This window comes from Monosiga brevicollis, genomic scaffold (genome assembly GCF_000002865.3).
Source record: "Monosiga brevicollis MX1 MONBRscaffold_20 genomic scaffold, whole genome shotgun sequence".
Classification (NCBI taxonomy): Eukaryota; class Choanoflagellata; order Craspedida; family Salpingoecidae; genus Monosiga; species Monosiga brevicollis.
The window spans coordinates 158,926-180,978 of NW_001865057.1; the positions used below are offsets into that span (position 1 = coordinate 158,926).

The following is a 22,053-nucleotide window of genomic DNA, read 5'->3' on the forward strand; positions in this document are numbered from 1 at the left end:
ACCCTGCTGGAGAGCGTCAAGAAGCTGTGCACCGCAGCAGAGAAGCAATTTTACACCTTTTTAATGGGCAAGATTAACCCAGCCAAGCTTGCAAACTTTACTGAAGTGGATGCATACGTTCTGATTGCGTGTCCGGAAACGACATTGGTTTGTGCGCGGCTTTGGTTGCTGTGCTGCGTTTGCACATGATCCACCATCAGTTGTGTCCCACCGGTGTCTTTGTCTTTCCTCACCAGCCCCCTTTTTTTTCTCGGGCTAGCTTGACTCGACCGAGTTTTTCAAGCCCGTCGTCACGCCCTTTGAGCTGGAGCTGGCCTGCGCAGCGCACCGCGACTGGGACGGCCATTATGAACTCCAGTTTGAAACCATTGTTCAATGTTCGTGGCATTCAGATCTGGATGCTCGTGGGGGCTCCTATCGCTTTGTGCAGTGCACATTGCCTCTTGTCGTCACGTGCCTTGTTTGGTTTTTCTTGTGCAACGCTACCCTATTTAGCCATTCATGAAGATTTGCAGGAAATGGAAGATGCGCCAGCCATGGCAGAGCCGCAATTTTCTCTACTTTCGCAGTCGTACTTGTCGCGGGCGGCTGATCGCGGTATGGCCAGCCATTTGAAAGAATGCCAGATGGGCCGGATATACTCATTGAGCCCGCTTCCAATGATTGCTCTTCTAGATGGGGATCAAGGACTGGGCGCAGTTGCTGTGCGTGCCAACGGAGGAGCCATTTTGCCCAGTGGGGGCGGTATGTTTCATGCCTTTGGTTGAATGCCATGCCGTCTGTAACTCCAAGCTGATCTATCTGATGTGCATGTGTTAATGCCCTTATCCCCTCATAGCGCGCACGCTCGCGGAGCGAACTTTCCAAGGTCTGGACCAACGTCTGGGCGAAACACCGGTCACCAAGGCCATTCAAGGGACGCATGGAATCGCCATTGGCTACGACAATGAACCGCAGTAATGGAAACCAATGGACGGTGGGAAATTGAGGAATTTCAAATCTCAAGCATGGATCAACAGGCAGACCGTCTCCATTGGGCGAGCAGAGCGGTTTGGGATAATGAGTATGCCTCACACAAAGGGCAAAGCCATTCAACACTGACCCAGAAAAAAAATAACCTTACACATGCACACACACACACACACACACACACACACACACACACACACACACACACACACACACACACACACACACACACACACACACACACACACGAAGGTCCACGACAAGGTCTAAACGACGTTGCGGTTGAAGAGAGTATAGACCTGGCCACCATTGCTGGCGGCCTTATCGCCCAAATAAGCTCCGACAGCCAAGTAGTCATCGGCGTACGCGACATCCTGTCCAAAGTAGTCCGAGGTGGAGGCGTCTTCAGCCACAATATGCGAGACCAACCCCCAAGTGCCAGATGCGTCGCGCGCATAGGTCGAGATGCCTCCCGCATTGGTAGCAGAGCTCACATCCTCGAAGCGAGTGGTGACAGCCAGGGAGGTGGCGTCGTTGTTGAAAGCCAGCTGGTAGCCAAAGTAGTCAGAGGAAGACGCATCAGCGCGGCGCAGCGTCGTGACCTCGGTAAACTCGGACCGCCCATCCGACTGGAAGATATACACTGCACCCTGAGTTGAAATTGTCGTGGTCTCTCCATCATCACCGTAGGCTCCCACGGCCAGAAAGTGTGTACCTGTGCTCGTGATCCCCAGGTCCACGGAGGCTCCAAAGTAATCATAGGCCTCGACTGTCGAACCGACGACGCGCTGGAAGAAACGCACGGCATCATATGCAGGATAGTATCTGAAAATCAAAACTTGGCCTTGACTGACCCCCGTTGTTTCATCTTTGGCAGCGTAGGCGCCAAGCACGATGAAATTGCCGTTGATGGCAATGCTATCGATGCCCAAACCCAAGTAGTCGTACGAGTTTGCCTCTGTGTCGAACAACCTCATTGGAGGTGAGCTGAAGCTCTGGCTGGCGTTGGAACGCTGATACAAGTAGACCACCCCGGTGTTGTCTGACAGGGTGCCATCGTCCGTCTCATCATCAGCGTAAGGCGCTCCAATGGCCAGGAAGCGGTCTGAAATGGCCACACTACGACCAAAGTAGTCGGAGGCCTCTTGATCTGGCGCGCTGAGCTTGACCTCGAGCTCAAAGAGATTGCTAGCGTTGAGACGGTAGACGTAGGCAGCACCGGCATTGGTCAGATTCTCATCGTCGTAAGGCGCGCCAACAACCAGCGTATCTCCGTACAGGGCCACATCGTTGGCAAATAGGGTCGTGGCCGAGCCGTAGTAAGGGCCCTCGATGATTTGGCGTACGGAGAATGATTGATCACTTTCGTCAAAGTCAATGATGAAAACAGCACCCACGTTGGTGATGTATCGGCTCGAAAAGCCCGCGGCAGCTACGGCCATGGTGTTGCCGTAGGTGGCAATGGCACGACCAAAATTGTCGTTTGTACCAAGTTCGGATGGGGCAATAATGGTTTGGCTCATGGTACCATAGCGAGCATTGATGAGGGCACGCAGTTGCTCGTATCCACTCGCAAAGCTGTCGTAGTTTCCAGACAAGAAATCAATCAGATCCTCATAGTCGTTGTTGAGCTGAGCCGATGCATTCTGCACGGCCGGAAGTGCTTGCGGAATAACGGCCCGCACCTACATTGCCAGGCGACCGACGCACGTGTGGTGGGCAGACCACGAGAGGTGGCAAGTCAGTGTAAAAATAATGGCGCGGAAAAATATCTGTGAAGAGGGGTTGGAGGCAAGCGCATGGTTTATGGGTTCTAGTGCGTACCTCCGAGGCCAGCATGGAGATGTTGTTGGCAGCAGCCGTTACGGTGGCCAGCCCATCCGCCGCGGCTTCATTGCAAGCATCAGTGGCAGCTGTGAGGCCTTGGCCAGCCTGGGCGCTCATGGCCATAAGCTGGTCCAGCTTGTCTTGAATCTGTTCGCGGAGCGCGCCCAAGTGGCGAGTCAGCATCTCTTGTTGTGCAGCAATTGGAATCTGCTCCGCAGCAATGGCAGACAGCGTGGAATTGTACAGGCTACGCTTGCGAGTTTGTAGATTGTCGAAACTTGTCACAAGGGTTTGAATGGTGACATCGCTGCCCTGGCTCGAACCGGCGTACGTGGCCACGGCTTGTTCGTACTGGCTGCGCAAACTGGCCACTACGCCAGCGGCGGCCGTCGCCTTGTCATTCATAGAACTGAGAGCGATGCTGGCACTTGTCGCGTTGGCCGTCATCATGTTGGTGAGCTATGTCAGACACGGACACGGCCGCAGCGCAAACATATACCCAGGCACATGAAAAGAATCGGCGAGGTGATGAGGCGATGCAAGGGCTGGGCACTGAGCCAGGCGGATCCGGTCGTTTTATTGGCATTGTAAACCAACCTGCATCGCGCGCTGCTTGGTGCGGGTGGTGTTGGCACGAATGGCAGATACAGTCGCATTGATATTTGAGTTCTCTTGGCGGAGCATAGTCAGCGCCTGGCCATGAGCATGCCATTCGGAGCAGTTCGCAATGAGATAATAGCACAGTCAAGGGTGAGTGCCGAAAGAGAATGATCGATTCGCGTGCCCACCTGGAGTAGCGCAGTCATGTTGATAGTTGATTGAGCCGTCTTAAATTCAATGGTCTCACCTACTGTGATTTTCTCCCTGGTCGTCGTCACCTGAGAGGTTCAGCCGCATGCCAAAGTTGAGCAGTGTCCTCAAACTTGAGCGAAACCAGCGTTTGGCCCAAAAACAAAAACGGCGCACCTGGACCGAGCCAGCGGCGCCAATCTCAAATCCGCCATTAGAGCCGGTAGCACGAAAGTAGGAAGAAGTCTGCGCCTCCTGTGCGGCTGCCAAGGCCACCCAAAAGGCCAGCACCAGGCCCCAAGCCCGAGAAGGAGTCCTCAGCATGGTGCTCTAGACAAATACACCCAAGTGCATAGCCGACACGGATGAGTCGAGCGTAAAGCCTCTGTACCCATTACAATCCAAGGCGCTGCGCGACTTTGGCAATTGCATTCCCTCATCCCAGTGCAAGCTCGAAAGGCACACCAAAGGTCTCACCTTGCCGCTGCCGTTTGTTGTGAGAGAGGAAGAGAGAGAAGGGAACGGAAAGTAAACAACAAAATGAATTGTGTGTGTGTGTGTGTGTGTGTGTGTGTGTGTGTGTGTGTGTGTGTGTGTGTGTGTGTGTGTGTGTGTGTGTGTGTGTGTGTGTGTGTGTGTGTGTGTGTGTGTGTGTGTGTGTGTGTGTGTGTCAACGGCTGTAGCTTGTGTGTGAGACAACAGCTTCTGCGGGATCGCGGGTTGTGTGACAATTGCACTTTGTGGAATTTTAAATAGATTACAGAATAGGTTTTCTCTACAAAGTTATTCAGGTATGCGCAGGAAACTAACTAAGGGAGAAATCCAAAAGATGCAAGGGGTCATGGTGCGGGTGTGTCGCTACCGCGACCGGAGAACAGCACGCGGTGTAGCTCTTGCAGAGATGCCAGACTCAAAGCCGGCTAGATGGGAGAGGGAGTGAGGTCATGCACATGGAATTGATGAGGTTGATGAGATACAGTTTAAGCTTGAAACTTGGCAGTTGGAGCACCAAAAGTAACGATGCGAAGAAGCGAACTGACCGGGGCCACATCGCCCATGGGCGGCTCATCGTCACTCGAATCAAAAAGCTCGTTGAGGTCCAACTTCTCTGCTCCCTCCTCAACCATGTCTGAAGCAACTGCCTGCTGCACAAGATCAGCCTCGGATGGTGTTGTTTCTTCACCGGCCTCGCCCGCGTAGTCACCACTGTAATAGCCATCAACATCACGCGTGATCTGGCGCAGCACGCCGCTGGATAGCATGCTATCTGATTCAATTTCCACCTCTTGAATGGTCGGCACGCTGAGTCGGCGGGCAAAGGGATGTCCACTTCGCGGTGGCTGAATCGGTGTGTGGGCCCGGGGCTCGGGCACTGGGTCATCCTGCAAAGGTGATGGCGAGCGCGTCGTTTCCCAAACTGCCGTGGCCCCGTCTGAAGCATCCACGGGGACGATGTCCTCTTCTGAGGCACGACGCGCCAAGAAATTGTTTGGATGATCTGCCACAGGCTTGGATTCTACGCGACCGCGACTGGGCAGAGGTGTTTGCTCGCCGTCACTTGCCTCGTCGTCGGACATGTCTGCGGCCGCGGCCTTGGCCGCAGCCAACAAGGCGGCGCCCGTATCGGCCATCAGCGTGCCATCAAAAGAGGTACGGCTCATTCGTGCCACCATGGCCAGTGGCGGGGAAGTGGCACCCAAGTTCTCGTCCCGTGTCATCTCCAGTCGTCGGTCGTCTGCAGCCGGTGCTGGTGGCGACGCGCTCGGACCACCGAGGTCCTCAAAATCGCCAAAGGATGCACGACTCAGCCGCGCTACCACCGCAAGCGGCGCAGGGGCAGTGGAAGGTCGTGAAGACGGCGCCTCCTGGTCCTCTTCGCTGCCGTCGCTGTCCATGCTCGCGTCCAGAGCCGGGTCCATACCTGCTAAACCCTGACCCATGTCTTCCACGTCACCAAAGGAAGCGCGACTCAGCCTGGCTACAATTGCAAGAGGTGCCGAGTGCCGCCGGGCCTGTTGAACGTTTGCGCTGTCGAGGCTGCGGTTGAGAAAGCTGCTTCTTCGCTCGCGCTCCTCTTCAGAGTCCGTGTCAGAAGGTGCTTCGCCCATGGCTGCTGCCATAAAAGCGGCTTCACCGCCGAAGGAAGCTCGGCTGAGACGTGCCACCAGTGCCATTGCCTCGCCTGGCGCCGCACTATCGAGCTCGTCCTCCGATCCGGTTTCATCTGGCAATGGCGCAGCAGGTGACGGCCTGGTGGCCAACGTTGCTTCTGCGCCAAGCTCTGTTTCAACATTAGATGTTGGCTCTGATTTGGCGGGCGGCTCTGGTTCGGCGGCCATCTCTGGTACAGCGGGCGGCTCTGGTACGGCGGCCATCTCTGGTACAGCGGGCGGCTCTGGTACGGCGGCCATCTCCATGGTCGCAGCCGCTTCATTGATGGTGGCAGATTCCCTTTTTGCAGCTAGCTCTGAGTGCTGCGCTGCAGGTGCGATCGGGTTGGGATCTGCAGCAGCGGCGTTCATCGATCCTTCTTCCGTGGCTGCAGAACCATGATTTTGTGCCGTTTCCAGCGAGGTTCGATCTGCCTGCTCAACAAGTGGAAACTCGGCGACGTTTGTCATGGGCATCGCGTGGGATAATACAATTGGGGCTGAGCTTGCTTCAGCAGTCGCCTTCACGCCGCCGGACATGGCTGCGGGTGACACAAGCGTCTCTGCATGGCCGGATGTTGCTGATGGCGACACCAGCTGTTCCGAGCAAGTGGACATGCCGGGCGCCTGAGCATTCAGTGCAACTGAGGCTGCGGGCATAGGCGTACTTGACACTGTGGTTTCAGGGTCACCCACGTGCGTCGACTTTGGAACGGGTTGGCCATCAGGGTTGGCACCAGGCGATGCCCTGGAATTTGAGGCCGGGGAGGGCGACAGCATCTTTGGGGGCGCCGAAAAAATTGGCCTGTTGAGTGCTCGCGGCGCACGGGGAGGAAGCGCCGCTGCGCGTGCCTCCATTTCGGGCGTGACGCTGGCATAGGGATCCAGGCCCGCGCCATTGCCCATTCCACCGCTGCGATCACTGGATCCCGTGGAACGTGATGTCTCACGACCCAAAGACGTGCGCATTGCTGACCCTGGAGGTTGCAACATGCCACGACGCAAACGATCAATCTGCTCAAAACGCGTTTGCAAGGTGTCAAAGGTAGCCGTGGCTGGCCGTGCCACGTTCACTGATGGAGCTTTACGCAAGGTCACGACAGCGTCTGCGCTCCAAACGCGGCCGTGGCTTGAAGATGAAGGCGTCACGGTCGTGGGAACCGCATCCTCTCGAAGTGTGCGCTCGCGTCGTCGAGTGGTGCCTAAACTCACTGGGGGTCGAGCCGAGATCGGGCGCAGTGGGCGCTCCAATGTGGCATTTGCATCATGGACCTGCCCGTCGTCGTCATCGGAGATGGCCTCCCAGTCATCGTCGTCGTCATTTGGCGGGGGGTCGGTGGGTATATTCGCAGGGGCTTCAAACATGAATCCACCAACTTGCATGCGTGGCGAGGTTGTGGCTGACTTGGATTCAGAGATCAGCGCCTCTGATGCGGATGGTGGGTGTATGGCCGAGCGCACACGATGGATAGTCGACAGTACCTCCTCTGCATCCGGGTCCTCAGGCAACTGATGCGTCACCAAGGCAAGCTACTCAAACGACGCGCGGTGCGCATTGCAGCAGGAGGAGCATGAGAGTGAGGGACCACGTGGACAGCAAATGCGTCGTCTGAAAGATGAGACTTGTGTGAGAAAGTTGGACGCTGTAAAGCGCCGAATGCCGTGTTTTCAATGTACCTGGCAAGACGGGCAAGGTTGCATGCCCTCCAAGCCTTCAACAACAAAGTGGCCTCGTCGACCACCAAGCCGAGAGCCAACGGCATACTTGAAGGGGCAGCACGTACTCCAGCGATCCTGAACCATGCCCTGGCAACGCACGACCACGGCTAGGCGGGCCAAACCCAGACGAAGCCGCAAGCGCACAGTGGATTGATTGGGAATAATGTCATCGAAGAGGACAAAATCTCGGTGCTTGTCAGGATCTTGCTGTACAATGGTGTACCGCAGAGCCAAGCGAGCCCGGTCAGCTGGCCCTGGTCGCGCAAGGCGAACAATCAACCTGAATGAAGCAAGGGAGCGTCACATGGCGTAGGCACGCTGGCGTGAAACTGGGCCAGCTGGAGCCCACAAAACGGGTACAGGATCGGACTTCTGTGCCGGGCGTTCAACCGTGGTGACAAAACGTACAGGCCATAGCGTGCATATGTATCGGGCCCGAGCGTGTCTCGTGTCGCAAGCACGCGTGCCGGCACGGGAGAGCTCGGCGAAACAGTGTTTGTGGTGGCAGATCGGTTGGGTCGTGCAGGGCTACGGGCGCTCCAGGCGCGTGGCATCTAAGTCGATGGCGCCATACATGAGCAATCAGCAAACATGAAACAGAAAATGCGGGCCGTGGTCGAGCATCAAACATGAAAAACAGTCAAATAGCAAAGCGCTCACGCGAGGGGCTTGGGCATAGGGTGATGATGTGGCGTGGATGGTGGCAGAACGAGTACGGCGGTCAGCCGAGACGGCAGTTTCGTTGCGCGCAGACAGACTACGTCGAATACGTTGCGGTCTGGCCGCAATTGGTGCGGAGGCTGCGATGAAGGGTATATCCAGCCAGCCCAGACACAGCAAAGGCTGTCAGGCGAGTGGAGTCTGGGTCACGCCGCCGGCTGGCGTTGAGGCAAAGCAAATATGCAGGGAACATACACTCGGCTCCTGGCGCTGTTGCAGAAAGCTGGTGGCTGGCTGGCCGGGTCGGGGTGTGGGTGCCAGCAGCTGGACGTGCGGACGCGGGTCTCTGCGGTGCCGGCGAGCCGGTCGACTCTTGGGAACTGAACGTAGATGGCAAGCGCGTGCGTGAGCACGGTTGTGAGAACCACAAGCAAGCCCATGGCTCGACTCGAACTTACGCAAAGACCGTAGCCATGGTTAGCAATCAATGCCGTCCTGCTGCTCGGAACCAAACCACACGAGTGCTTCTCAGCGGCTCCGCCGCGATCGTGCTCACGCTAGGGTCAACTCGTGGCGATAAGAGTCCCCCTGCAACACCATTCCCGCCCACCCTCACCCGGCTAGCATACAGTTTGATCGTCCTCTGATTGATCAAACACAACAACAATGTGGTAGGCGGTCACCGCCCCCGGTCACACCAGCAGACGACGAAAATGACAAAAAAAAAATCAAAAAAAATAAAAAAAATTTGCGCGCCACCGCCAAATTTTTTTTTTTTCGAAAAGAAGCAGTTTATGCTTATGTGCTTATGCTGGTTTGCGTTGTCAGACAAATGATGGGGTGCGTGTTGTGTTTTGTTTATCGCGTTGCTTGGGGGTCGCTCTACAAGTGTAACTGATAACACACTATGGACTATCTTCAAGTCAAAGTGTGATATAAATCAGTGTATCGCTTAGAGGGGGTTACTAAATGGCAGTGCCACGTCCTCTGCCTGTGTCGGCGGGGCATTTGAGCACTTGGACAGTGTGCCTCTTGATGTATTCGTGCTTGCTGGCCCGTCCGCTTGCTGGCCGGAGGGGACTGACGCGTCCTTGCGTACCATCGTAATGGTGGTGCGGCAGTATCCCTGTTCTAGTGCTTTGCGCTCACGGGTAGGGCTGCTGATGCTGATCAGTATTTTCGCGGCCGTGGGGGCTGAGCGTGTCTGCCGAAACCCCAGCTGCACTGAAGCCATCTCCATTGTGCGCGCCTACAAGGACTTTACCTCACCTGACAGCGACTTTTCCTTCCGTCGACTCTCCACCTTCAGCGTTCTGAGCAAAGACGGAGATACATGGGAGGGAAACGTGCGTTGATCCCGGCCCTGGTACCCCCATCCTCGAGGCGTTGTGGAATTTCACTGTGCTCATACATGATGGGGGCCTGCACGTTTGGTCGTTGTTTGAGCCTTAGATTGCCGGAAAGCGAGGATTTTTTCCACGCGCCGCCGTGGAAGAATTGTCCATCTTCGAACCTAACCCTCAGTATATCCGACCCCGCTCCAACCCCGAAGTATGTACCTGGCCTTGACCCCTGCTCGCCAGTCGGTTCTGACTTGGCTCACTGCGCGTCGTCGTGGCACTTTGTGCGATTCGCAGCATGAGGCGGAAATGGAGGCTGCTCGTCAACAGCATCACCAGCGGCAGGCAGATGTGGCCGCAAAAGCAGCCGCTGAAGCCGCTCAAGCAGCTGCTGAAGCCGCTCAAGCTGCAGCCACTCAAGCTAAAGCTGTTGAGACCGAGCCGTCTGTTGAAACAGATCCTGCCACGAACAACTCGCCATCCAAAACACGGGCTGAGGCCCTGAAGCGCAAGCGAGAAGAATTGCTGCGGCAAATGGCCGGTGCGTTTTTGTTTTTGTTCTTGTTTGTTTTGCTTGCTGCCCTCTGTCTTTTCCCAAAAACATTCCCATGGATGCAAGCCAACCCGTGCTGACGACCGCACGCATGTCGATCGCCCCCACCCAGAACTAGAGGCTCTCGAGTCGGAGGATCCTGCGCCAGACGCACTCGAGTCAGACGACTCGGAAACAAATTCGCCCGCGCCAGTCGGCCTCGAGACGAAGCCCATCCAATCAGAGGATACAGCGTCCTCACACACTCTACCTCTCAAACCCGAGCCGCTCGATGCGACTGATGCACAACCGCAGGCATCGGAACCTAGCCCGGACAAACTCGGGGCAGAAGAGCCTATTGAAACCACACAGGATTCTGTTCGGCCAACTGCTCCCAGCTCGAGTGAGCCCACATCACAGTCTGTGCCCAAACAGGCAGCGGTGCCCGAACCGGCAGCTGTGTCTAAACAAGTTGTGGCGGAGCAGACTGTCTCAGAACCGGATGAGCAGGTGGCGCCCAAGCTGGCCGAGTCCATGACCATGCCAAGCGAGCTTGAGGCTCCCAAACGAGAGCCAACGGGGGACTCTGTGGCTGCGCCGATGCACACCGACACAAAAGCTGAGACCAAACAAGCCAGTGATCCCCCAACCCTCACAACAAGTTCTGTCACCCCCTCTGTGGTAGCCGCACACCAATCGAGGGGGATGGAGCAAGGCGGGGCCAATCGTGAGACGACACTTCGAGAGGCCTTGGTCGAGCAAACTACTGAGAGCACCGAAGCCGAAGCCTCTCTGAAGGCACTCGTACACGAGGCAGAGTCCCTGGAGGAAGAGCTTCCGACAGCTTTGTCTCAAGAAGCGACAGGTCACAGTGCTCAGGACCCTGCCCCCACACTTGCGGAAGCGCGGCCCACCGATGATGCTGCAAATCAAGATGAGCTCTCCGTTCAGAATACAGAAAACGCCAAACTTGGACCAGGCGAAACTGCACCCACACTCGCGCCAACGCCTGACGATGCCGCACCTGTGCCTCGGGCCAGCGACACCGAGCCACAAGGCATGGCAGAGCAGAGCTCATCAGACCAGTCAACAGAGGCTGATGTATCTTTGCTCGAAGCACCCGAAATCTCGATGCAAGAGATCCCTCCGGTGGAGCGCGTGGACTCTCCCCCTGAACTGCCTGAACCCACCTTCAACTCGCGCCGCGTGGAGACAGAGGCCACGGTTGTAAGAAATATCGCTCGCCGTGCACCAGGAGAAGGACGAGAGGATTCGAGCCTGAACCTCGAATCACAACATGCAGAAGCAGTGTCTCCTGAAGCGACTCGCCAGGAACCCTCTGTGTCGACTAAAGACAATGTTGTAAAGTCTGTTGAGTCGGAGGACCAGCGCAACTCTCGCGAGGCACAACTGCCCGAGCCGGCCTCGGAAATGCCAGAGCTTCCTTCAGAGCAGATTGAGCAAGAGACTGAACCCGATCACAACGCAGACCCCAATCATGACAAAGACACTGCGGACATTGCAGCTGCCGAAGAGACAGAAGATTGGGAGGAAGTGGAACGGGCGGAGGAGCCTGAAGAACCGGTCGCACCAGAAGATTCGAGGGATTCGGAAGAGTTGGCATCCGAAGTTGCCGAACCGGAGCCTAAAAGTGTGCAAGAAATTGTCGAAGAACAGCTGGATCAGGAACGTGAGAACCTGCTGGCAAGCCTTCAAGACAAGTATCCCCACGATTGTCAGAAGTGGGCACGCCGATCCGGCTGTCGTCGTAATGCGCGCTGGATGAAGAACAATTGTGCCCGCAGCTGTGTTGCCCAAGAGTTTGACGATGGCTTGCAAGCCCGCCGTGCGGAGCTCTATGAATTGGTCGAGGCGGAAATGTTTCGCGAGGAAGAAGAAGACGTCAATACCGCCCATGCGGAGGAACCTTTGCAACCAGATCATGCCCCGGATCACGGTGGAGCCGACCATGCCTCTGCCCATGCGACCATGGCTCCTGCTTCAGAGACTGAGGCACATCAGCTCGAAGCCGCGCAGGATCCCCACCGGGTACCGACAGCAAACCCAATGGGACAAGAGCCATCACAACCAGAGCAGGCATTGAAGTCAGAATCAGAGCCACAATTGGACTTGGACCCGAACTCAGAGCTCCAACAAGCCCACCATAGCTCCGAACCAGTGCCAGAACCAGAACCAGAATCCGATCCGGAACCAGAATTACAACAAGCACACCACAATTCCGAACCAGAAACAAAGCAAGAGCCCGTGCCGGAGCCTGTTGAAGCAGCAGCGTCGTTGCTCGAGCCTGCTCCCGATACGCACCATGAATCAGAGCCTGAGCCTGAGACTGCACAAAAGGAAGAGCCACATGATGTGACCAAGTCTTCAGCCGACCGTCAAAATGAGCCAAAGCAGCAAATCCACGAGCACATCCACGAGCACACGACGCTTCCACCTGCAACGGCGTCGAGTTCAGATGTAATTCACGACGCGGAGAATGGTGACACGGCTCGCAATCAAGAAGAAGACTCGGGGGCAAACCCAGAACTTCGAGCCTCGCCATTTACTCGCCAGCGTGCCCCACCCATGCCACGTGCACCATCTAGGTATGCTACCTGGCTTGTACGAGCTGATTACTGGGAACTTTAGGTCAGCTTCTGACGCGCTGTGTTTCTTCATAGGTGTAAGGACCCGTTGTCCATTGCGCGCTTATTTGGGTCGTCGACCCTTGCAGGCGTCGATTTGGATGAGCTAGCACGGACCGTGGCGGCCGCTACGCCGTGGGCCGACGACGATTGCCCAACCACCCTTGCCGTGGCCGTATCAGCCTTTGCTGCAGCCACCGTTTGGATGTTCACCGCCTCATGGTGTTGCTGCTGTGGCAGTAGCGGAGGCTCCACCTCTAAGATGGCTGCCATTACCAAAGCACACACCGAGCTGAAATCAGAACGCGATCGCTTGGCTGATCAAGCTCGTCTTGCGCGCGAAGCACAGGATCAGGTGGAAGGCCAGTTGTCGCAGGTCAAAGCCCAGAACAAGTCACTCAAGGGCGAAATCCAGGAGCTGCAGCAGGAGGCCAAGCGGCTGCAGGCCACGGTGGACAAGCAAGCACGCGCTCTGCAATCAGCGCCCGGGCCAGAGGCCCCAACGCTGGTGCGCAAGCTTCAACGTCATGCATCCGACAGCCAGCTGGCGACGGAGGAGCTGCAAAAGCGTGTGGATGTGCTACAGAAGGAGAAAGAAGAGGCTCTGACGGCGGTCAATGCATGGCAGCAAAGCTACGCGCAATACGAGGAGTATGCCAAGTCGCTGCAGGCTCACGCAGAGGCGCTTCAGCAACAACTGCAGCAGCAACAGCAGCAGCAGGCGCAAAGCGCCGAGGCCGACGCAGGCGCTGCCGACTCGGCACCAACATCGGCAGCTGTGGATGAGCTACGTCGCACGCTGTCAGCACGCGACCAGGAGGTGACTGATCTGCGTTCCATGCTGGCTACGGCCGCGCCGGATGCCGAGGAGACATCGCAAAAGCTGGAAAAGTCGACGGCGCGGGTCGCTGCGTTGACAGAGCGCTGCGACTCTCTCAAAGTTCAGCTCGAGCAGAAGGACATGGCCTTGACTGCGCTGCGAGACCGTGTGGAGCGCCTGCAGGCAGCTGTCGATGCCGGCAGCGGCGGCAGCGCCGGTACACAGGTCAAAATGCTGACGCACCAGCTGGAAGAAGCCGAGCGCCGCCAGCTGGATCTTGTGCAAGGCCGCGAAGAGAAGATTCGCACCATCAAGGAATTATATGAAGAGAGGGCGCGCAAAGCTGAGGAGCAGCTGCTCGAAGCGCGTCAACGCATCAAAGCCATGGAGGCGGATATGTTGCGGGTTCCTTCGCCGACAGCTGATAGCAGCGCTATGCGCCAAATCGAAGAACTCCAGCGCCAGCTTCAGGAGGCGTGTGCAGCCCGGGACAAGACCGAAGTGCAGCTTCACCGAGCCCGCGAGAAGCTGGTTGCACAGGTATGCAGCATTCGTGCCTCCCTACCCATGCTCCATTTTGTGTTTGCCGTATGCTTGCAGGCCTGAGCTTGGCAACGCTCACTTTTTGCCTTGGGTAAATCTGTGGTAGGGCACTGAGCTTCAAGCGTATCGCACGGGTCTTAGCGTGACCCAAGGCCCACCCTCGGGGTCCTCGAGTGTACGACGCGTGGGCCATCCTGGCCAACAACCAACCCGCCAGCTCTTGGCAGCCATGAATGCGTCACAATCACGCTCACGCACGGGCTCAAACGCCAGCAGCGTGTCGGGTGTCAATACTGCACGATCACGCAGCGACCACGTAGCTGGCAAACCCCATCCGTAAAGCCGCCCAAGTTCTTGATGTTTCTCTAATCAAAATAGCTCTGAATGTCGGGCCCTCCACCTTCTTGGAGGCAACACCAACAACCAACCCCTGAACACGCATCTTCAGAAAAACACTTGACATGGGGTTTGACACCTTTGCAAAACAGAGCCTGTGTCTCTCAACATTGATCCGGGAGGCAACACCACGTCCATATCAACACCAACATGAAGGAAAAAAAAAAATGGAAAATCTGATTTTGATTTTTTTTTGCGGAAATTTTCGAGGATATTTGCTTGAACTTAAATCGACGACGCGCGCACGCAAGGCTGCTGGAAGTGGGCAGTCAGAGCGGGCATGGCCTACCCCAGTGCACCGGGCCGGTGAGTTGAACAAATGTTGTCTCTTATGGCCACCACCCAATTTTTTTTCTGTCGACCAGCGCTTGTGCTGACCCACTGCCTGCTCTACATGCCGCCTGACAACGATGGCATCAAGCTCGGGCAGCCATGATCGAGCCATGGATGTGCTTGTAAGCGATGCAGGAGGGCTGACACTCAAGGGTCGCCCGGCTGCCACGGGCTCACGTCACCAACGCATCACCAACATGAGCATGTTGCTTGACCCGCGCCTTGCTGAGGAGGAAATGAATCGTCGACGAGGTATCTGAGTTGTATCCGGACGGCAGCGTCGCCAGCTTGATCTGTGTGCAGGCCGACCAGAACGCCCACCTAATCCAGCTGTCAATGCTTTCAGGTCACAAGCCCAAAAATCACCTCAGCATCAATCGGCGCAAAGCAACACAAGTTCGACGCGAAGCACCCCCCGAAGCGGCGCCGACGCCAAGCACGGCTGCGGAAAAGAAAAAGTATGACCACGTTGAATCAAAAGTGGCGGCTTTCACCAAGGTACACACACCGGGCTGCCGCTGCTTCTCCATGGAAGTTTCTGCTTTGATCTGCCTCGTCTTGCCGGATTATTTGTGGTACTGAAACTTTGCCTCATCTTCGTTCTGGGGCCATCTCAGGTGGCGGCCCGGCAGACTGAGGAAAAAAAGGACTATTTACGTCGTCACTCCAGAAATGGAGCTCCTTCACAGCCGAACCAACCCACAATCGGCAAGCCACAGGCGGTCCAAACCATCAAAACCGCTTTTGGCAGGAGTCAGGCCGGCACTTCTGGTGCGATTCCGGGCTCACTTGGCCTCTGCTTCTTTGTTTGTGAAACGTGATGTTTTGTGCCATTGCGCATCGGTTCGCTGCACCCTTTTTGCCCCATTGCTGATGGTTAGCATGGCCCCATGCACGCACGCACGCACGCATCTGCACAGGCCCCGATTTGAGCATCTCAGGTGGAGCTGTCGGCCTTTCTCGCCCTGGCTCGAAGGCAGCCTCCACGCGTCCTAGCTCTCGCCCTGGCTCTCGACCTGGCTCGAGCCAAAGTACGCGGCCAGGAACGCGAGGAACCAAGCCTGGGGAGATTCCTGCCTATCTCAAGGCGCGCAAGGCAGCATGGAAGCGTGAGGATGAGGCGCAGCGAGCTGCAGCCGAGCGCGATCCGAATTGCCCCGATGGTACGCTGCGACACAATGTGAAAGCCTGACACAACACCTCCCATCCTTCCCGCCGGCTTGTCTGCGACAACACAGGCTCAAATGCGTTGTTTGCGGGCTGCTCAGGATTTGTTCAGTTGGATGAAGGCAAACGGCGTGAAATTATCAAAGATTTGCGTCAACGCTACGAGCGGCTCTCAGCCGCACTGCAGGTGCGAATACCTTTATTGTGGTCCCTTTGCCTGTTGTCTTGTTGCCTCTTTTTTGCTTTGCATTTTGAGAGCCCAGCTGGATAGGTTTTTTTTAATCTTGCGTGGCATTGTTCATTATGGGCTGGGCTAGATGCTACCCACGTCCAAGGATACGCTGCGCCTGCAGCAGTGCCGCCAGGTGATGGAGCGTGACCTTCGTGGCTTGGAGCTGGCTATGGAGTACTTTACGGCCCCCCGCGTCTACGTTCCTGGTCCACACGCATAGCAACAGTGGTGGGTTTGGGATTGTCTTTCCTGAATCGTGCCTCGCCATGCTTTGCGGTTTCAGTAAAAGTCCTGCGGGACAAGGGGTAAGCTGCTTGGTGAGATCAAACTGCGGCCGTGCCGGGGTTGTGACTGTCTATTGATTTTGAGCAAACAATCGCTTTCTAAAACACGCAGCTTGGTGACACCAGACAAGCAAACACACGGTATGACGAAGACAAGACAAAGACGAGGGGCGGGTCTGAGCGCCAACGAGGCTTGAGCCCGACATTTCAGCTTTAGGCATCTCGATAAGTCACCGAAGATTGAATCTATCACAAGCAAGGACGTCAGAGTTGCACGGGGTGTTGGTACTCGTGACGGGGAGAATGGCTTTGCCATTGGACAAAAGCAAAGGCAACAACAGGCCTACCGCATGAATATCAGTGGTAAAGGAGCGCAACTTGAAGTCTTCGGCGGCATTCTTCACGTGCTTTGGGTCGCTCTCCTCCATCGTCTGGGTGAAAGGTATATGGGCCACATGAATGAAATGAAGCATCGACCAACAAATGCATCGAACAGGATGGGACCACGTTCGGTATGGATCGCACCTCGGGGGTGTCAATGTGTTTGTCGGTGTACATGATCATCTCGAAGACGCCTGCACAGAATGGGTGAGCAAAGGAGGGCCAGCACAGGCGCATGGGAAAGACACACTGCCGAGAAACGTACATGGCTCATCGATGAGAGGCAGAAAAGTGACTGAGGCTGTCACTTGGCGAATGATGCCTTGAATTTCTTTGTGGATCTCGGCCTCGGGCTTGCTCGAGAGCCTGGTCAATGCCGCACGACCATGTGGAAAGGATGTGAGCGCGGTACACTCGAGGGCATGTCTGAGGTAGAAACCCGACTGTAGACCAAGCAGAACAATTTCAGACGGCCAGCGCTGCGAGGTCACCCAAGCAAGTCTTACGTGGGAGCATCAGCAGATTTATCGCATTGAACCTCGAAGACCCATCGTTCAATGACCTAGGAAACGTGGCACTCGACATGTCAAAGCAGGTTCAAGCCGGAACAAAGGAGCGCTTTCAAGAGGTGGTGATAAGGCGACACACTTCTTGTGTGGTGGAGCTGCTGATGACGAGGACCACTTGTTGCACGGTCTTTTCAAGGAGCCATTCTGCGCATGCGCTCGCGCTGTGAGACGGGAACCGTGCGCGAGCATCATGACGTAGGTTAAACGAGGGAGCCGTACCCTTGAGCTGGGTCAGAATTTGGTTGATATAAGCCTTGAGCTTGTCCTCGGCGGTGACGAGCAGTGTCAGGCCGTATTTTTTCTGTCGCTCAAACTGCTCTGGGGCATACACTCCACGCTACGAAACGGCGCGAGCATTCAGGATGTGCGTAAGCTCGGCAGGATTCTGCGACAGCAAGTCGCATGATCCGAAGAAGCTACGAAGCATCGCCCCAAAGCCCCAAAATGTCTGCACACCTGATAGAGAATGCTGTTGATGGCGTAACCGAAAAACTCGGCGACAATGTCGGCGCTGCCCTTGAGGGAGATGGCGGAGGATGCGCTACTCATGCTGACCAGTTTCCGTGTTTCCTTTGCGTGCCGGATGCTCACTTTGAACTTTGCCGCCAAAATACCAGCAAATCGTTTTCTGCTGAAAAGTTTCCGTTTTCTTATTGGCCTCAGTGATCGTCCGGATCCACAGTATCTGACAAATCAGAATTTTCTGACATGTATACGTTACACACACACACACACACACACACACACACACACACACACACACACACACACACACACACACACACACACACACACACACACACACACACAAGTGGTGGACGAGCGATGCGAAGAGTTGGACGAAATCCTGGGTTTGGCTGTTCTTGGCACCTCAGCTCAAGCCTAGGGACTTACAAGCGGTCAGCGCTTGGCTCACCCTGGTTGGGATGTTTGTGGGTCCCAGGAGATGAAGGGTGTGGACAATGGTGTCAGACTGAGGCGATGACGTGAGAATTCGTCGGAACGTCGACAATAGTCCGCATGAACCGCCGACCCCTCCCCTCGCCAAAAAAAATCAAAGCGTTGCTCGCGGCCGGAAGTATGGGGCTGTGGCTACCGGGTTCATGATGGTACACCCATGAGTAAGACGAAGAAACTGATGCCACTAACAGACTGCACCAGCTTCACCGCCACGCATCCCGCCTGCTGTTTGCTGCTTGCTCCTGTGTCGACGAACTCGTCATGAAGCGAGCAAGTAAATTAAATTTTGGTCTTTTTAGCTTGTTTAGACCAACGTTTTGAATTCAGATGAGGGGGGGGAGGGGTGGGGCGGGGGAGGCAAAAATGGGATGGAAGTAGTCAACACTGCGAGGGCGCGAGCTTTTGCTTGTTTGCACCGCCAGAGTCACTGGGTTGATAGTCTGATGTGCACGCATGCAAGACGTCGCGCACGCTGTTGATGATCGATCGACCCGATGCTTGGGGAGCGGCATTGTTGGTGATGACAGCGTCTCAAGAAAAAAGACACCAGTCCACGACATAGAGTCCCTTTTCTGCTGTCTTTTTCGCCTCCAACAAGCCGCCACCCTTGTTCCTCGACAGCCGCTGGTGCCAGGCGCAAGGGCAGGTGGTGGGACCCCGATCATCACCCGCTATCCCCGACGTGGATGCCGTCATCTGCAATATGAAAGACTCTTGCCCCCAGCTGTGTACAGACCCACATTGGTGTGGTGCTGAACAGGACATGATTTGACTCTGAGTCGGGTTTGCGGGAGTCGCGACCGCGGCTGCTCCAACTCAAAACAGGAGCGGACGAATGGCCAACAAAACTTTGATGGACTGAGCTTGGCAAAGACAAGGCGTTGGCGAGAAGTCTTCGCCCGATCTTATGATGGGCGTTGTCCGCCAGTACGGCTGAGCTCACGTCAGCCTGGTTTGGCAATGAGTCAGACTCATTGCCGCCTGGCCCCTTGAATCGTGTTGCAACTGCCGGCTGTGGTACAAGGGGCAAGCAACAAGGTCGGCCAGCAGCGCCCATGGCAATTCTAAAAATTCAAACATCAACCTGCATGAAGTGTGCTCACAAACAGGACATGTGATTGGTGGATTGTGTGGCCTAGTAGCTCAGCCAGGCAGAACTGAGTGCTAGGTGGAACTTGCCCCGTTAAGGGTGACTAGACACATTGCGCTTGTATATGATAGGTTATGGTGCCATGGACGTGAGGGCCGCGTCAGCTGCGCTTGCCCCACACACCCCACCTCGCCACCCCCATAAATTATGCAGGCCACCCACAATCCACCGCTTTCCTACACCCAGCTCGGCTCAGTCGGACACTGTGTTGCGCGCCTTCTGCTCAACACTGCGCTTTGACCTTGACGTGGCAGAGTGGTTCAAACGTGACAATGTGGACGGTGATGCTGCCAATCGTTGGTGCGAACCACATGCATTTTACATGCATACCGAATGAGGTCAAGTCTTCTTACCAGATCCGACTCTCTTCTTTATTGACATTCTGGGGTGCTGCGCACGACGCTTCTGAGTGCGAGTGGCACAGACCCGGGTGGCCAACAGGTTGTGGGCAACCCAAGCTATCGCAACATCGATACCAGTCCGGATATTGCATTCATTCACAATTGTGCAACGCAAGGCATGGCTACGCTGCCGCCATGGACCTCATCCCGCCTGGGTGAGTCCATAACAGGGCTAATGGATGTGCCATGGGACGCCGATGACGAGGACCAGGGCCACGGACACGAGAACAAGCACATGTACACGGTCCAAGAGAGCGAGGAGGACACTTCCATGCCGACACGCCCGCGTGATGCTCAGTATCAGACGCACACGACATCCGACGTGTCGTGTGCTTCCCCAAGCCGGCTGGGCTCGCGTCAGGGTGGTCATTACTCGAGCTGGCTAGACAACATGCATGGCGGCATCATCGACATGGCTGACTCGGCTCGGGTTCGCGTCTGGCAGCGTCGACATGAAGGATACGTGCCGGAGCTGGTCGACGTCTTGGAAGAGACGGGTCCGAGCGTTGTGAACGGCAGGTCGGACAGCCGATCCGAATGGTCGGGTTCAGTCACATCGGATGATGGCCACTTGGACGAGGGAGGGACCGAATATGGTCTTAATCATCCATCACGACACGGGTCACGTGCCCAGCGGGCGGCCAGCGAGAGCGGCACGACGACCTGTTCATTTCAACGAATCCGCCCCGGCCGACACGGCTACGCCATACGGCCCTCGGGTTTGGAGTGCCTGCATGTCCTGCAGACGCATCGGCGCCAATCGTTATCCGTTGAAGACTGAGCACTGAGAGAGTGACACCTTCATCCCGATCGGTTGATGTGCCGTTTTAATTTTTTTCTTTTTTTTTTAGTTTTTCTTTGCTGTGATGATCCCTCTTTGCCTCGACTGCTCTCCTCTCTGTCAGTCTGCCTGTCATCGGTGTTTCTTGTACCGGCTGCTCTATGGCGCCTTCTTTTATTTTCTTTCCATGTTTATCTATCAGGTGTTTCAAGAAGCGCGGTGACTGCGTGCCCTGTTGCTTGTTGGAGTGTTTCGTGTGCTTTTCCACATGTTATCGTGTGCATCGTGTTTGTTTTCCATTCGTTTATTCAAGGCACGGCATTTCTGCGCGCCTCGAGGCCCAGAATTGCTGGTGCCGGTGTCTGAGGGCATTGGACCCGTTTATCGACCTGCATCAAGAGTACTCGCTTGCGCTGAGTGCGCACTATCAGCGGCAAGCATTTGCTGCCACCACGCCCATACCCTTTTACACCTGCCGATTTCTCGACTCGTCGTGCTAAAGCATGACCTCCTGTGTGTGGTATTCTTATTAACGAGAACTTTTTTACATGTTAACGCGCTTGTCTGTGTGTTTGGTAACTATGTATGGCGACTCCTTCAGCCCCGCCCCTCTCAAGGTGGGAGCCCGCTCCTCTAATCTTTCCCTGAAGCCTTGGCGTTTCAACGCCATGCCAATCGATTTCGATCCCGTGCTCCTCTTGTGATGTGCTAGCAAGAAGTCAAGTCAAAGTCTGTCGTGATAGCAACTTTATGAGCGAGAGGGACGAGGAGGAGGGAGGAGGAGGCGACACGAGGCAGAGGAGGGAGGAGGGAGGAAGGGGGCAAGAGGAGGAGGAGAAGGAGGAGGGGTTTGGTCGGGGAGGAGGAGGAGGAGGACGCGAGGGAGAAGCGGAGGGAGGAGTATCGTTTTCTCCAAAGCAAAGCGTGCTTTTGATTTGAGTTATGACAAAAAGCCAATCAAAAGGTAGGCGAGACATATTGTTGTATCGTAAAGAGTATTTGTATATTTATTAATGTGTCTAACACTTTTACGTGCATCGGCAAGATGAGAAATTGCAGATTAACTTGTTTACATGTTCAGCTGATACGACTTTCCAAGTTTTGTTTTGTTCGGGTAACAAGCAGTGCACCAAACCAACCCATAACAATATCGTGACTCTCTCCATGTTGGGCAGGAGACGCGTGGCGGCGCTTTCGGAGCTTTGGTGGCGCTGTCGCCAGCTGGCTTTGCTCACCTTTCGCTTTCGATCCTTCTTGACTGCCGCCAGTTGCAGTGGATCCACATCAATCACCAGACGGCGCCGAAACTGACTTGCTTGTCACTAGATAAAAAAAGTCCACGAAATTGGATGGGTTTGCTTTGCAACCCAAATAATGACATGACATGCTACCCCCCCCCCCCCCC

At 55.7% G+C, this 22,053-nt stretch overlaps 5 protein-coding genes across 5 annotated transcripts; 2 read left to right on the forward strand and 3 right to left on the reverse strand.

Annotated features, from left to right (window-relative positions):
- Positions 1 to 388: 388 nt before the first annotated feature.
- MONBRDRAFT_27572 (uncharacterized protein) lies at positions 389 to 3,909 on the reverse strand (the record flags this gene model as incomplete). The annotated part of the gene is made up of 8 exons (XM_001748041.1): positions 389 to 487; positions 1,119 to 1,235; positions 1,269 to 1,757; positions 1,824 to 2,654; positions 2,794 to 3,255; positions 3,394 to 3,489; positions 3,585 to 3,674; positions 3,763 to 3,909. 8 exons carry the CDS (start codon positions 3,907 to 3,909, stop codon positions 389 to 391), a joined length of 2,331 nt encoding a protein of 776 aa, XP_001748093.1.
- Positions 3,910 to 4,565: 656 nt separating this feature from the next.
- Positions 4,566 to 8,554, reverse strand: MONBRDRAFT_10254 (uncharacterized protein; the record flags this gene model as incomplete). The annotated part of the gene is made up of 3 exons (XM_001748042.1): positions 4,566 to 7,265; positions 7,413 to 7,734; positions 8,370 to 8,554. The coding sequence occupies 3 exons, from the start codon at positions 8,552 to 8,554 to the stop codon at positions 4,566 to 4,568; spliced, it is 3,207 nt and encodes a 1,068-aa protein (XP_001748094.1).
- Positions 8,555 to 9,763: 1,209 nt separating this feature from the next.
- MONBRDRAFT_38101 (uncharacterized protein) lies at positions 9,764 to 15,305 on the forward strand (the record flags this gene model as incomplete). Its single annotated transcript, XM_001747965.1, has 4 exons — positions 9,764 to 9,995; positions 10,120 to 12,592; positions 12,668 to 13,991; positions 15,027 to 15,305. 4 exons carry the CDS (start codon positions 9,764 to 9,766, stop codon positions 15,303 to 15,305), a joined length of 4,308 nt encoding a protein of 1,435 aa, XP_001748017.1.
- A 1,314-nt stretch (positions 15,306 to 16,619) lies between these two features.
- Positions 16,620 to 17,905, reverse strand: MONBRDRAFT_27575 (uncharacterized protein; the record flags this gene model as incomplete). Its single annotated transcript, XM_001748043.1, has 7 exons — positions 16,620 to 16,652; positions 16,754 to 16,837; positions 16,932 to 16,981; positions 17,053 to 17,153; positions 17,436 to 17,517; positions 17,576 to 17,693; positions 17,813 to 17,905. The coding sequence occupies 7 exons, from the start codon at positions 17,903 to 17,905 to the stop codon at positions 16,620 to 16,622; spliced, it is 561 nt and encodes a 186-aa protein (XP_001748095.1).
- A 2,080-nt stretch (positions 17,906 to 19,985) lies between these two features.
- MONBRDRAFT_10257 (uncharacterized protein) lies at positions 19,986 to 20,648 on the forward strand (the record flags this gene model as incomplete). Its single annotated transcript, XM_001747966.1, has 1 exon — positions 19,986 to 20,648. The coding sequence occupies one exon, from the start codon at positions 19,986 to 19,988 to the stop codon at positions 20,646 to 20,648; it is 663 nt and encodes a 220-aa protein (XP_001748018.1).
- Positions 20,649 to 22,053: the final 1,405 nt, after the last annotated feature.